Here is a 15711-nt window from a genome sequence, read left to right as displayed (position 1 = left end):
CTGAATGCCAGAAAATGGACCCCACACAGGAGGGCCAAGCTGGAAAGACAGAGCCCTGAGGACAAGGCTGAGCCCTGGGTCCAGCCACGCCCGCAGTTGGCAATTGTGGTAGCTGGCTAATCCTTCCGCTAATCTGGGTTAAGCTTGGTTTCTTTCTTTTTTTTTTTTTTTGTCTTTTTTTTTTTAATTGAAGTATAGTCAGTTTACAATGTTGTGTCAGTTTCTGGTGTACAGCACAGTGCCTCTTCGGTCATGCATTAATATACATATATTCGTTTTCATATTCTTTTTCACCATAAGCTACAAGATATTGAGTATAGTTCCCTGTGCTATACAGTATAAACTTGTTTATCTATTTTATATATACCAGTCAGTATCTGCAAATCTAGAACTCTCAATTTATCCCTTCCCACCCCCTCCCCCTCAGTAACCATAAGTTTGTTTTCTATGTCTGTGAGTCTGTTTCTGTTTTGTAAATTCATTTGTCCTTTTTTTTTTTTTGCAATTCCACATATGAGAGATATCATATGGTATTTTTCTTTCTCTTTCTGAGCTTTGTTTCTGTTATTTCCAACTTTCATTCACTTTGCAGTCGCAGTATCTAGCATTGCCTGGAGCATAGTGGCACTTACCTGTCTAAACAAATATTGGTTGAAAGTGTTTGGGGTTCACCCTGGCAACTCTATCACCTGTTCTCTGCTCTGGGCTCCGGCCAAGTTCAGCTGCTTGGCCTCCCTCCCCAACCAAGCACCCATCACGCCTGCCTCGGCTTTCGTTGTCGACACCTCTGTTGGGGACACCATCTCTCCTCTCCTTTTAGGTTTGACTCAAGGAGGCCCTGATACTGGGATCTGAACTGTCAGTCTCACTCCTCTGAATTCTTTGCTTTCACTACATGGGGACAGTTCACGACTCACTTACAGAAAGTGGCAGCTCCTTGAGGGAAGGGGGTGGACACACTGGGTTGTCTTTTCATCCCCTTGGGATCCCTGGGCATCAGACTTCCTCACATGAGCCATTTGCTGGCCCAGGAAGGGAGGTAAACGCGTGCCTCTGTGGTCAGGCAGGTGACCTCAGTACTGATGTAGACCATGTAGCTCCTTCTAAGGGGTCAGCTCCGCTGCCAGTTGCCCTGAAGAAATAAGGTTCTTAGGTTTTCAAGAGAAGCAGAAATCCGTATTTTTATTTAAAATCTCCTGGCTTTGAAATGTTGGTAACTAATTCACAACTTAAGAAACACTATGTGGGGCAAATAAATCCATCAGTGTTATGGTTTCAGCCAAGAATTTGGAGATTCTGCGGGGAATGAGGAATGCACGAATGAACAAATTCACAGCCAGGGCTGCAGCATGAAGGTGTGTGGGGTGTGACCTATGTAAGGCGTCAGCTGAGGGCAGGAGTCAGGGCTGGTGTTGGAGCGTCACTCACCACATCAGGCTGCCAGATGCACTGTGTCCAGCCAGAGGGTAGGCTGGCGGCTTTCCAAAGCTCCCTTTCCAAAATGGACAAAAATCACAAAAAAGAGTAAAAAGCATGTAGAGACCTGGGTCTAGGGTGACCAACTTGTCCTGGTTTGCCTGGTTTTGAATCTCAAAGTCCCACATCCCAAGAACCCTCTTAGTCCCAGGCCAGCTGGGACGGTTCGTCACCCTGGCTAGATCCTATCCCTCTTCCCACCATGTCCCCAGCCCACTGGTGGACAGTCATCATGGCAGCTGAAATATGTGAGCTTATTAAGTACCAGACATCATGTGTTAGGAGCTGCATTGTTTCCCTCACGTCTCATAACATCTTCATGGTGTGGATTTGTTACCTGTTCTATAGATGAGAGTTGGTGTTGCAGAGAGTGAAGTGATTGGTCCACGGCCAGTAGCCTTGCTGGGATTTGAGCCTACATTGGTCTTGCTCTGTGCTCAACCCCACTCCCAGAGGGCGCAGCAGGGTGGCCTGAGCGTGACGCCCCGGGGAAGGGTCAGGTTTCAGCTCCCCAGAAATGCACTTGCCTGGTTGGAGGTCCACCCAGGATCAATTTTTGCAGGTCTGAACCCTCCACGCCTGGCCTCTCAGACCTGCCCAGGCTCTTGTCTTTCTGTACTTTGGCCCCTAACCCCTGAAAGGGACAACCCAAGAAGCCCTCAGGAGACACTTTTCTGTTTCCAGAACACCCCCGCCCCCTCCTCTCCCTCCATCCTGTGCCCACTGCACAAACAAGGGATGAGGCTGGCGCTTGGAAAATAAACGCTGACTGGTGATTTATTGCCCAGTTTGGGGAGAGCCGTCCAGGGCAGGGTGGGCAAGATAGCAGGACATGAGTGTCCCTGGGGTCTTGGAAGGTCGTGGAGTGCAGGATCTAGTTGAGGTTGGGGCTGGCCTGGGCCTGGCTTGGGGTGAGGTGGCTGGTCAGGTAGCGCACGGCTGAGCGGATGCCCTCCATGGTCCTCCGCTCCACTGATTCCAGGATGTGGGTGACGGTGCGCAGGGCTGAGATGGTCCCTTCTGCCAGCCCAGAGGAGAAGGCGGAGCTGGCGCTCCCTAGGATGCTGGAGACAGAGTGCAGGCCGGGCCCCGTGGTGTGCAGCAGGTCTGTCATGGAGCCGCGGCCAGAGGCCAGGATGCCTGTGGCCATGCTCATGGTGGTCTCAGACCACACCAGGATGTCTGCCAGCGAGCTGAAGGACCCCTCGCCCCCGCCCAACAGGCTGGTCATGGAGCGCATATAATTGTTCTCGCTGGCCTCGTAGTCTGTGGGCCTCCTCCCCAGAGCCACCCTTCGGGGCCCAGGCAAAGTGGGGGCTGATGGCAAAGCGTAAGTGTCAGGGTTCAAGGCTTCCAGATCCTCAGGTTTCTCAACAGCTTCAGCGGTGTCAGAGGCCCGAGTGTCAGGCTGGCTGTTGGCATCCGCAGTGCTCAGAACGGGCTGAGCCTCCACATTTTGGGGGGACTGTACCTGAGCACTTGGGGTAGATGGAGCTAGTTCCTGCCCCCTACCTGGGACCCCCGCTGTTTGTGGTGTCTCTTCCTTAATCAGGGAGTCTTGTTGGAAAACCTGAGGACCCTGAGTCATCCTTGAATCTTGCCCCGGTCCATTCTGCACTGAGTCCTGGAGGCCCATGGATGTTTGCAGTGCGTCTGGGGCCGGGTGATCAAGCAGGGTGGTGGCCTCCTTGGGCTCCTGGCCATGCCCTGCAGCAGCTTCATGCTTGTCCTTGTCTCCAGACCCTGACTTGTCCTCCAAGGTGGCTGGCTTGATGGAGGCCTGGTCTACATCCTGCTGTTCAGCCAAAGCTGCAGTGCTGAGAGCTGCTGGGACATCTGCAAGGAGGGGCACCGGACTTTGGGACCCCACGGTTGGGATGTCTGTAGACTTGCTGTCACCATGTGTAGGGGTGCTGGTGGCTCTGGCCTCTCCTGAGGGCACGGTGGTCATCTAGGCCTTCTGTCACTTGTGCTGGTTGAGGGAGTGACCACTGCCTTGCTGGGCTGAGTTGTTCAGGTGGTGACATCACAGGGGGCTGTTGAAGCTGGTGATGTCACAGGCACCTGCAGAGCAAGGGTCGTGAGCTTCCAGAGTGGCTGCCCTAGGGCACTGAGTCTCTGGGACTGTTCATGGCCAAGTTTGCTAATGTCTAAGGAGAGCAAGGCAAATGTGGAAAAACATGGAAGTTGTACACAGGTGCAGTTGCCCACAAGGAATCATGATGGCCATGACTCTGATGAAAGAGAATGGGATACAGATGTTGATTTATAATAATGTCGTAAGGGACCACTCCCAGCACCTCTCTGTCCACACTGTTGACTGATTTGGCCAAGTCTTTCTGCAGAGAGTGACTTTTGCAGCAGTGGTGAGTAGGAACAAGTGAAGGCTAAGGGCCTGGGCAGCAACTGGCCCTGATTGTCTTTGGTTGTGGGAGCTATAGGCGGAAGGTGTGTGTCCCATCCTGAAATTTATATGTTGAAAGCTAATCTCCAGTGTAATAGTATTTGGAGTTGGGGCCTTGGGGAAGTGATTAAGTCATGAGGGTGGGGCCCTCATGAATGGGCTTGGTGCCCTGATCAAGTGGACCACACCAAGTTCCCTGGCCCCCTCCTCCATGTGAACTGCAGCCAGAAGATGGCTATCTATGAACGAGGAAGCAAGTACTCACCCGACACTGAATCTGCAGCCTGAATGGACTAAGACAGGGGTTAGCCCTGTGAGGCAGGATAAACAGTCTCCATCTTCTCCCTGCTTAACTAGGTTGGGAGGGCAGAGAGTAACAAAATATCTGTAAAGCCCTGAGTGTTCTTTGGAGAAGCGTAGACCCAGATGAATGTGCTTGTGCTTGTGATTAAGACGGTGGTTAGAGGGAGAGTTCCAGTCTGCTGTGCCTGTGCTCCCCTGCGGTTATCACCTAACGTTTAGAGACTGTTTATCATGGGCAGGAAAAGAAGCTACACATCTAACCTCCAACAACCCCATCATCTCTAGGTAGGTGCGGATCCATTATCGGGAAGCCGAGCCTCAGAGGGAATAAGTGACTTCTTTAAAGGCACACTATTAATAAGCGCTGAATCTGGGATTTCAGAGCTCAGGCTCTCCAGCACTACCTTATATCCAGAAGGGATATTAAAATATTGAATGATTGTCATAGGAAGGATATTGGCTAATGCAGAGAAAGGCTTACCATAATCTCACCGCATCAGTATATAACAGTTGCTGTCACTTCTCCGAGCACCAGGCTCAATGCTTAATGAGTATTTCTTCTCCCCATGAATACTCTGGCCATCTCAGAAGTCACAGGGCAAACCCAAGTTTGTCAGTGTGGGATGACCTTGTACTTTGTAAAGGAATCACGGAAAAGACTGCTAGTTGCTCATCTTAGTAGCCGTTCTTCCTCAAGATCAGAAGTCCAATTTTATTTAGGGTGGCTATGTGCTCAGACAAAAGAATATATTTCCCAGCCTCCCTTGCAGTTAGGTAAGATCTTCTGGCCAATGAAATGTAAGCAGAAAGTATTGAGTGGAACTTCAGAAAGAATTCTTCAAAGAGCAGAACACCTTTTTGCTCCTTCTCCTTTATGCCATCCTGTTATCAAGAATGTGAAGGCTGGAGCACCAGCAGCCATTTTGATACATGAGGTGACCTTGAGGTTGGAAGGCACACACTAAATGCCACACAATTTGTGGAACACATAGAAGGAATCTGGGTCCCATGGTTGGAGCTACCACACCAGCCACCAGATCAGACCAGACTGTTGCTATCCTCCAGAATTCCTTTGTGTGAGGGAAAATAATTACATATATGCTCAAACCATTGTTATTTTGGGTTTTCTGTTACATGCAGCTAAACTTAATCCTTATCCAGTTCTGACAGTTATGACATCCCTGTCAGGTAGGTGGTTGTTCAGTGTTTGTTCAAATAGTTTCCTGTCTTAAAAATCAAGGTCAGCACATTGCATTAAGTGCCTGGCACTGTACAGGTGTTATTCCCCCACTATTCAGATAAGGAAACTGAGACTTAGAGAAACTAAATACACAGCAAGTTAAATGCTTGACTCCAAAGCCCTCCATACCCCCACTGCCCGCTGCTTCTAGTTAGAAAGTTCTTAATGTCACCTCATGGGCAGACTGTGACCCACTACAACCATTAGACACTCTTCTTAGGCACCGAAGCCAAACTCCTTGTCCTCCTTGTCCTTCCATTTGGAATTCGAGTTTTAATTCAACGTATTGCACTTCACACTTACCCTTGTTAAGTTTCACATGCCTTAAGAATCTGTGCCAAGATGTCAAAGAGCAGAGAAGATTATTAAAATTGGGGTAAAAAAATATTGTTTATTTATAAATAAATATTAGATATTAGTATAGAACACAATGTGTATTTATTCTATTGTTACATGGAATATATATATATATACACACACATATATATATACACATACACATATACAAAAGAAAATATATCTAAACATTTTTTTCTTAATTTAGTTCAAAAGTTTCCTGCCTTTATTAAGTAGTGTTCAGAAGAGGAAATTAGTCTGAAAAATTTTGCCTTTGATTCCTTTCAGCCCCTGTCTTGTAGAGACAATGACTCTCCTATTAAATATTCTTATTTTAGGGTAAATTCAGTTTATGGAATATTATGCAGCTGTATAAAGCCTACATATACACATGGGAAAATGCTTGCCATATACTATCACCCTAAAAAGCAGGATACAATATTTTATGTACATTATGTATATTTGCCAATACACTCAGCTGGAGGTAATGAAAACCCAATTCAAACTGGGTAAGCAAAAGTAATAAAAATAAAAGTGGAGCAGGGAGGGTGTAGCTCAGTGGTAGAGTGCCTGCTTAGCATGCACAAGGTCCTGGATTCAGTCTCCAGTACCTCTGTTAAAAATAGATAAATAAATAAAAACATATATACATACATCCCCCAAAGTAATGCAAATAAAGGGATTTATTGGTTCACAGAAATGTATAAAGTCTAAAGGGATGTTTCTGCAGAGAGTTCAGTAATGCTGTCAAGATTCAGTCTTCTCTTTCTCCCTCTCTCGGTTCCCTTTTCTCACTGATGGACAGATTTTTAGGAATAGTCCTCTGTATCCAGGTTGCTAGCAGCTTCAGGTCAGTGTAGACACCCTGGTCCTCAGTAGTTACAGCAAACCTCAGGCCCTGAGTTTCATGGGTTCCTGTGTTTTCCTCTGAAAAAATCAACTTGGGGACAAAATCCTGGTTGGTCAGGCATGGAATGGGGACATGGGGTCAGTCTCATTGAAACATAAGGCCTGCAAATAGTAGTGGAGTTGGTCCCAAAGGGAACTGGGGTGCTGTTACCAAAAGAGGGCAAAATGGACTCTGAGCTGGAAATACAGACGAGATCTGCTGTATGGTGATTACAGACATTTAAAGAAAGTCTAGTAGGAAAAGCCTGGCAGAGAGCAAAATGCCCACAAGAGATTCTGATTATTGTAACAAAATCACAAAATATACATAAGCAAAAATAAGTAATAATAAAGACAAAAATCCCCCTAAGCAACATGGTGGACTGAGTGTGTGGGAACCTGCTACCCCAGCGTACTCACACTTACTCTCACACTGACACACTCACACGCTGACACACACTGGCATCTTTCAGACACAGAGATGCGGGGTAGCAACACAGCCCACAACAGGTTAAGTGTATAGCTAAGCTGCAAAACATGGGAGGGCGCAGGCTCCAGAAGGGATGGAAGTGGGGACTGGGCTGGGTGTCGGCTGAGGTCAGGTGCTGGGGATTTTCTAATGTCCTTCTCAGGACAGCCCCGCTGTGGCCCTGGGCGGGCCTCCCTGTCAGTGAGGAGGGCTCCCCCAGAGCTCTGCCCACAAGCCAGAGAGAATCAAGGCTCAGCCCAGCTCTGAGCGGGGGTTGACGTCACACCGTAGGAGGACGCTTCCACCTGACTGTGCTGTTGCTGTTGGAATTGGGTGAAACCATGGGAGCAGCTGCCGCCCCAGGACCTCAGACTTGCTGGGAACCCCCTATAGGCCCCAAACCTGTAGAGCCGTCCATCGGAGTGCATCGGCTGATAGACCCCTCTCTTCCCGGTGTCAGCTTACTAGCTTAATATCAGCTTGGGGGGATTGTTTCCCCCATGGAAAACGACTAAGAATCAGGGCTTTGTTTTCCCCAGTAAATCGGTGGTTCACCAGCACACCGCTGAGTCTGAGTACACTCTCTTTCCCTGGCAGGGGGCTGTTTGCCCTGCCCTCCAAAGGGATAACCCTCAGGGCTCCCTTTTGAGGATGGCCTCGCCCCATGATCCCCCAGCGTCCCACACAGCAAGGCAGCTGGTGCTGCGGCTCCCAAGTGGCCTCTGGGACTGAGCTGCCAGGGTTCAAATCCTGCCGCTGCTGTAACCAGCTGTGTAACCCAAAGCAAGTTACTTCACATCTGTACCTCGGTTCTTCCGACTTTTAAGTGGGGCTAATAATAGTCCTACCTGTGGTATAATGAAAAGTAATATATATTTGCTTTTTGTCCTGGCACAGAGCTCCTAAAACCTTTGGAATTTCCTAATAAGAGTGTCTTGTGTTATTCATAATTGTTGACCATGCCCGAGTTTATGTTAACGAGGGGACTAGTAAGATTCTGGAGGGGGACTGGTTGCCAGAGGAACCAATCTTGTGGTTAGAGGATTGGAACTTTCAGCCCCACCCCCACAACTCTGGGGAGGGGGAGGGGCCGGAGGTGGAGTTAACCAATCACCAATGACCAATGATTTAATCAATTGTAACTACATAATGGGCTTTGTTTTTCCCAGTAAATTAGTGGTTTACAGTAAATGGGCCTGGAGCCTTCTGGAGCTCTGCAGCCCTGCCCACACTCCTCCCCCGACCCGCACGCCCGTGGCCCTGTCCACGATAAGGGTGGTGCACACGGCCCCTACCTGCCAGTGAGACCACCTGGGGGCCCTAGTCTCTGGTGGCAGCTCCTCCCTCCCTCTGTCCCAGTTCTCTGCTCCCCCTTCCCCCGCCCCCCCCCCCCCCGCAGCCCTTCTGAATATCAGCGCTCTAAGGGGGTGCTCCAGATTCTGCCTCTTCCCAAAGCTCCTGCTTCCTGTGTTTTCAAGACCTTTAAGGAGTTGAGCAACCTGGGCTCCATTAGCAGGTGGTATGGGAACTCCACTTAGAACACACTGGGTTTGTTTGGAAGGAATAGGTAAATAAGCCCCATGGGGTGGGGGCTGAGACCCCGAAGGCATTCTCAAACGACAAAAGGTGATGCTACTCTGCTTTCTAAGGAGATGGATGCTGTTACCCCGAGAAGAGAGACTTCGTTTGGAAAGAGCTGGGTTTGGGCCAGGAGCCCTCCAGCCCAGATGCTCTGCGGGAGAGATGGGGTGAGGGTTTTGAAGTTCTTCGGTTGCACTGAGAAGGGGAGAAAAGGTCAGGCCTTTCTGGGAGCAGAGCAGGTGAGGCTTGGGGAGAACAGAAATGTCTAGAGGGAATTTTTAAATTGTTTGTGTTGAGCTCTCCAAGGTACACCCGTCACCATCTCTCCACAACATCAAAAATCACACCTTGTTTGCTAGTGCTTTTGTGTGAGCGCTGGTGGCCAGGGAGCTGCAGACCCAGGGGACTAGTTTCTCCCTGAGGTTGGCAGGAGCAAACTGCCCTGGGGACGTGGAGCAGGGACAGTAGAGGGCTGAGTTACAAAATGGTGCTGGCACAGTTGGTTAAGTATCTGGAAAAACATTGGGTTAGTTTCTCACTTTCACTTAAAGAAGTAAGTACAAAGAAAGAAAAAGAGAGAGAGGTCCTAAGTAAACTAAAAATATTTGGTTTTGGGGAGACGTACTTTCTAAACATAAAAGAAATTCCAAGGAGGAAAAATAGACATAGGTCAAAAAGCAATCTAAAAAATTTAAGAACAAACCACGAACTGGGAAAAAATACTTGCTACAAATATAACATAGGATTAATACCTACGCTATATGAAGATCCCAAACAGATCAATAAGACACCATTATATACCAAACACCACAGTGTGCAAAAGATGAGCACAGATCATTTACCAAAGAAATCTAAATAACGAATAACCATGGGACAATGTTCAAAGGTATTAAGAGCAGTACAATTTAAGAAAAACAAGGTATCTTTAGGTAATGGGATTATAAGTGACTTAAATTGTGTGTGTGTGTGTGTGTGTGTGTGTGTGTGTGTGTGTGTGAAATGAATTTTCTAATGTTTCTCTAGTAACATGTATTACTTGCATCAAGATCCTAAGAGTTAAAAACACGGTTGGGTCAAATAACAAATGAGTAGCCAGCATCAGAGACTTCCAGTTGTGGTGGACCGTAGGCAAGTTTTTTCTTTCAAGCTTTTGTGCATTTTGAAATTTATACAATTCATTTGCCCTTTCAACAATGAGTAAATATTACTTGAAGTATTAGAACAAATTTGCAAGTTAAAATAAATTCCTTCTCCCTAAACTTCCAGAAGCCTGGGCCCTGTATGCAAACAGGATTCAACCCAAACACCCACTCTGAGTGGGAAGGCAGTTGAACTGAGAGACCACCCCTCCCACCCCCATCTCTAAAACAAAGCAGTGCTTCAGTCCTCTACCCACCACATACACACCCCCTTGGGCTGCCGCAGCCCTTAGGATGCCTTTTCTAGTCCGGCCCCCGTCTCCAGGGTCCACCTTGATCTCTCCCCACCCTCAGGTTTGGCCTGCCAGCTGCTGTGAGAGGACTCAGGCCCCTCAGAAGCCTGGTTGGGGGCTGTGCAGTGGCCGGAGGGGGGCCCTGAGGGGACTCTGGTGCAGATCAGCCTTGAGAAGCTGGACCAGCAGACCCCTGAAATTCACCTGCCAAGCGGTGAATTATTCTTCTGCTCACGTGTGCCTCCACTCATCCTTACTCCTGGGTGTCTGCCCTTCAGAGTGTGACTATATTAGGAGACTGGGCCTTTAGAGAGGTAATTAAATTAGAATAGGGTCACTAGGGTGGGTCTTAACTCAATATGACTGGTGTCCTTTTAAGAAGAAGAAATGTGGACCCAGACACACACACACACAGAGAATGCCCCGTGAACATGAAGACAGCCATCCATAAACCAAGGAGAGGAGCTGGGAACAGCTCCTTCCTTCACTGCCCTCAGGAGTAAACAGGGCCGACACCTTGATTTCTGCCTTCTGCCTTCAGAACTGAGGAAACGCGTTTCTGTCATTTAAGCGCCACTGTCTGTGGCACTTTGTGTGGCAGCCTGAGCAGACGGATACAGTGCTCTTGAGCACAGGATTAGGCCCTCGAGTAGAATCCCAAAGAGGGTAAAGATAGGTATCTGCTTGCAAAAAGTGTAATTTGAGAGACAAGTCATCAATCTGTTGTCACAACATGGCCTAGTGGGCCAAATGCACATTCCCTGAAGTGTGCGGGTTCCCAAGATCTAGGCTGCTGGAAAGACTTAAGAAGGCTGCTAGAGGCCAAACCATGGGGTAGATTGGGGGGTGTCACAGGGTTTTGCCCTCAGGGTCCCCAACTGTCTCTCAGCTCCAGAGATCTGATAGTCACAGAGGGTGGGGTGAGGAGGGTGGAGGGGATGAGGAGATGGGGTGGGGGTGGGGCAGAGCCACCTCCTGCTCCAGGCTGGGACTCTCTGCACCGAGCCAGCTTCACTCCATTCCTAGGGTGTCCTGTGGATGCTCTGTGCCTCTCAGGCCCGGGACTCACTGCTTCCCCTTCTCTCCTCCCACCAGGGGCTTCTCAACCTGGAAGGAGTGGGGAGAGGGCGGGTTTCCCCAGAGTTATCACTCTAACAAAGAGTTGCTCACTGAGCCTTTGCTCTAAACTAGTGGGTTTTAGCCTCCTTAGTCTGGAAGGAACAATTCGGAGAAGGGATGAAAGATATGGGCCCCTCTCCAGAAAAATGCACATGCACAGCTGCCCCACCTCTAAGATCTACCTGTGTCTGGTTATTTGCATTCCAGGGACCAGCAGACCCTTGAAATTCACCTGCCAAGAGGCTTGTAGGCCCAGAGTTGTGCACAGGTGGCAGGGATGGTGGTCAGGGATGCAATCCAGGTGGAAGGCACCAAGGCAGCCAGAGGCGGCCCTGTGTGGGGAGGCAGTGGGAACACACTGGCTGATCCCGGAAAGCTGTCCCTGGAGGCAGAAGGTCTCACTTTCTTCTGAGGCTGAGAGAGTGGTGGAGGGTTCTGGGTAGGAGAGAGGCACAGAGTAAGTACGGCTTTGGGAAGGTTTGGGGAGGAAGCCTCTAAGAAGCACAGCCTTGTAAGAGCCTGCCTGCCACATTGCAGCACAAATGAGAACTGCATTTTGCAAACGTTCCCTAGAAAGACAGGCACTGTCTTCCAGAACGAAGCAGAAGAGCAGGGTCAGGAAGCCCAATCAGGTTTTGTTTGTTTTTTTTGTTTGTTTCCTTGTTTCTTCCTTTTTTTTTTTTTTTAACATTTTTTTTATTGAGTTATAGTCATTTCACAATGTTGTGTCAAATTCCAGTGTAGAGCACAATTTTTCAGTTATACATGAACATACATATATTCATTGTCACATACTGTTTCATTGTGAGCTACCACAAGATCTTGTGTATATTTCCCTGTGCTGTACAGTATAATCTTGTTTATCTATTCTGCATGTGCCTGTCAGTGTCGACAAATTTTGAATTCCCAGTCTATCCCTTCCCAACCCCTGCCCCCTCAATCAGGTTTTGAGTAAATAGAACAACAAGTCTTGATCTGCCCCGAACAGGAATGTATTCATGGGGGTTGGTCAGCAAAGAGTTTAAGAAATGAGGATTTGGGGAACCAGCATTGTCAAGGGGAGAAGGGGTGTTCTCTGTAACATAACCCCAGGAGGGGATGGACCTTCAGTTTGCAGACACCTAGAGGGGTCCCACTCACCCGCACACCATGTCCACACTCAGCCAGCCACTTTGAGTGTCCCCTGGCTTCTGTAGTGGATTGAATTGTGGCCCCCAAAAGACATGTCTACCTGCGACCTCAGAATGGGACCTCATTTGGAATAAGAGTCTTTGCAGATATAATAAGTTAAAGATCTCCAGATGAGGTCATCCTGGATTTAGGGTGGGCCCTGCATCTAATGACTGGGTCCTTATAAGAGAAAGGGTAGCTGCTGAGATGGAGCTGCTGAGATGTGAAGATGGAGGTGGAGATGGGAGTGAATGATGCATCTCCAAGCCAAGGAGCTCTAAGGGTTGCTGGCAGCAAGCGGAGGTGAGGGAAAGGCATGGAACAGATTCTACCTCAGGGCCTCTAGGAGAAACCAACCCTATTGACACCTGGATTTCTAAGGTGATCATACGTGTTGGGAAAGGACCTCATGCTTAAATAAATTTGGGAAACACTGGGTTTAACTATAGGTTTCTTTGCTGAGGAATTTCTCAGAGCCTTTAGTAGGCTATGAGCTCTGTGAATTTCCCAGCAGGGTAGGGGGTGGGGGTTGGGGAGCCAGTATTGAACACACATCTCCCAAAGTTGTTTAACCAAGGAACACTTGTGTCAGCTCGGGCTGCCATAACAGGATACCACAGACTGAGCGGCTTAAACAACAGACATTTGTTTTCCACAGTCTGTAGCTTCAAGTCCAAGATCAAGGTGTTGGCAAGGCTGGCTCTGGTGAGGTCTCTTCTGGCCTGCAAATGGCTGCCTTCTCACCGTGTCCTCACATGGCCTCTTATCTGTGCGCACACAAGCACACGCACACACGTGTACACACACACAGAAACTGCACTCTGGTGTCTCTTCCTCTTCTTATAAGGACGTAAGTTCTGTTGGATTGGGGTCCTTTGCTTTTGATGTCATTTAACCTTGATTACTTCCTTAAAGACATCTCTAAATACAGTCACCCTGGGGGGTTAGAGCTTCAACATATGAATTTGCAGGGGAACACCTTACTTCATGGGACTGGTTTTCTCCGAGGCATCTGGGGAAATGCAGATTTAACTGCCTTGAACTTGATTCCAGGGACATGGGGGTGGGAGGGGGCACTTTGTTGGCAAGTGGCTGTCATCCATCCCTGCCTGTATAACAATATCCTTGATATGGCAGGAGAGGAGAAAGAGCTTGCGGTAGATTTTTTAAAGGTCACAATATTTTGCGGCTCCTCCTGTCTTTTCTCTGTCTCCTGAATCAGGGTTAGCCACGTGACTTGCCTTTGTCAAGGGGACAGTAGAAAACATGACACAAGCAGAGGCTTAAAAAGTGTTTGTGCTTTGGGGCTTGGCTTCTCTTACTCTTTTTGGAGCCCAGCTGCCAAGCAAAGAAGTTTGGCCAGCTTGATAATGAGATTCTTGTGGCCCGGTTGCCCTCATCACCCCAGCCAAATGCCAGACATGTGAGAGGGGTCAACAGTGACACAGACCATTCAGCCCCCAAACCACTTGCCTGCGAATTTTGGCCCCATAGTGAACGCAGGTGAGACCAGCAGAAGAACCACCCAGCTAAGCCTAGCCCAAATAACAATAACAACAACAACAACAACAACAACAGTATTTACTCTGAACTACTCAGTTTTGAGGCATTTTCTTACATAGTAGTAAAGTCATCTTAGAAGAGACCTGTGACTGCTTTATACAGAATAGTCTTCTCAGGGTGCTGCTGTCTGAACCAAGTTAACTTCTTAGTGCTGTGGAAAAATATCTTTGCTGCCAATCTTGTATTAAAGTTTTCTAATCTCTTAAAGATATTAGCATGATGAATATCAGGTGAAAAATCTTAAATTGATACCCCACAAAAAATAGGATGTGAGTTTTATCAGGTCGATCCCTGAAATTGCCATAATATATTGGCTATAGCAAAACTGAAAACATGTTTTAAATGATAGTATGTCTTTAATATGTAAAAACTGACCAATCTTGAATATTCTTGAATATCCCACTGGAAGGAGCTGGTGAAACACTTAGGTTTACTTGCAAAGCAATTTCCTTTTGAGAAATGGTACCATTCTCTGAAAAAATCAAGCTGAAATGACTGTCTTGTTTAGTCTTGGTTAGCTTCGGAGAGTCAGGGGCAGGGAAATGGGGGAGAGAACAGTGGATATGGGGACAGCTTCCAGGTGCCCTCCCAGCCTGATCTGGCTCTCTGCTGCCCCCCAGTGCTGGTTCTGTGGCATCACAGGAGGGTGCCAATCCCTGATTTAGGCTCCTGGCTCTGTAGGAGGCAGATCTCTCTGAGGGTCTGCCTCTGAGTTCCAGACCCCATGTGACAAGATGAGAAACAGGTTTGTGTTCCATACTCACTCCCATCCCTACCTTGAAAGCTACACATTCACTGTCACTCTAAAAGTGTCTAGTGACAGGAGAACAGAGATCATTAGCAACCACTGCCTCTTCTGGGCTGATTTTATTTTGGGGTCCCACTCACATCATATTAGGTACACAGAAGATCACTCAAATTCCACATTAAATGTGAGTTCCATATAATTATATAAGCGTTGACTTGCGTTGAAGTTGAGGGGGTTTTTTCCTGGTCAAATACACATAATATAAACTATACCATTTAAACCATTTAGAAGTGTGCAATTCAGTAGTATTAGGCACATTCACAACATAATATGACCATCACCACTATGTAGTTCCAGAACTTTTTCATCACCTCAAATGGCAACTTGTACCCATTAAGCAGTCACCGCATTTAACTTTTTAATGTGTGGTCACAAATTTTAGACATTTAAACATTAACTTTTATTATTAACATTTACTAATCTAAAAATTACACTTTTATTTTTATATTTGGAACCAATGAATCTTTTTTTTAAAGTTATACATATTCTCATAGGACATTAAGTCTACTAGATGTAGCCCTGTGCCTGGGGTATCTGGGTATAAGGAGACCATGAGAAACCTCCGTCCACTCCCACCTCTGAGCCCTACCAGGAACTATTGGGACCCTGGGCTGCCTTCCCAGGGCTCCCTGCCCTCTGCACTACCATCAGCAATGGATTCTTTTAAACATACCTGTACAGCATAACTGTTTACCTAAATTATAAAAGTATGACATGGCCATTATAGACAAGTTGGAAAGTGCAGATGAGCATAAAGGGGAATAACTACCCTTTCTAATTCCACCACCTTGAGATCACCACTGTTAACATCTAGGTATCTTTTTTCCCGCAATCCTTTTATTTCTAGGCAAAATTACCATCCAACTTACCTCAAGCAATACGTACATGATATATTTTTACTTACAAAACTGGGATCGCACGG

General features: G+C 47.5%; 2 protein-coding genes across 3 annotated transcripts in view; one reads left to right on the top strand and one right to left on the bottom strand.

The window, feature by feature from the left end:
• The window catches only part of NMUR1 (neuromedin U receptor 1), a 55712-nt gene that overhangs the window by 17234 nt on the left and 22767 nt on the right, over positions 1-15711 (top strand). The window lies entirely within an intron of this gene.
• On the bottom strand, positions 2351-3427 carry TEX44 (testis expressed 44). The gene has a single exon (XM_010985676.3). The coding sequence runs from the start codon at positions 3425-3427 to the stop codon at positions 2351-2353; it is 1077 nt and encodes a 358-aa protein (XP_010983978.3).

The sequence above is a fragment of the Camelus dromedarius genome, chromosome 4, assembly GCF_036321535.1.
Source record: "Camelus dromedarius isolate mCamDro1 chromosome 4, mCamDro1.pat, whole genome shotgun sequence".
Taxonomy (NCBI): Eukaryota; Metazoa; Chordata; class Mammalia; order Artiodactyla; family Camelidae; genus Camelus; species Camelus dromedarius.
Note: the sequence above shows the minus strand (reverse complement) of the source record. Positions and strands in the feature narration are given on the sequence as shown.

Coding starts and splice junctions, on each gene's coding strand:
- TEX44 (XM_010985676.3), bottom strand. CDS start 3,427: ATGACCACCGTGCCCTCAGGAGAGGCCAGAGCCACCAGCACCCCTACA.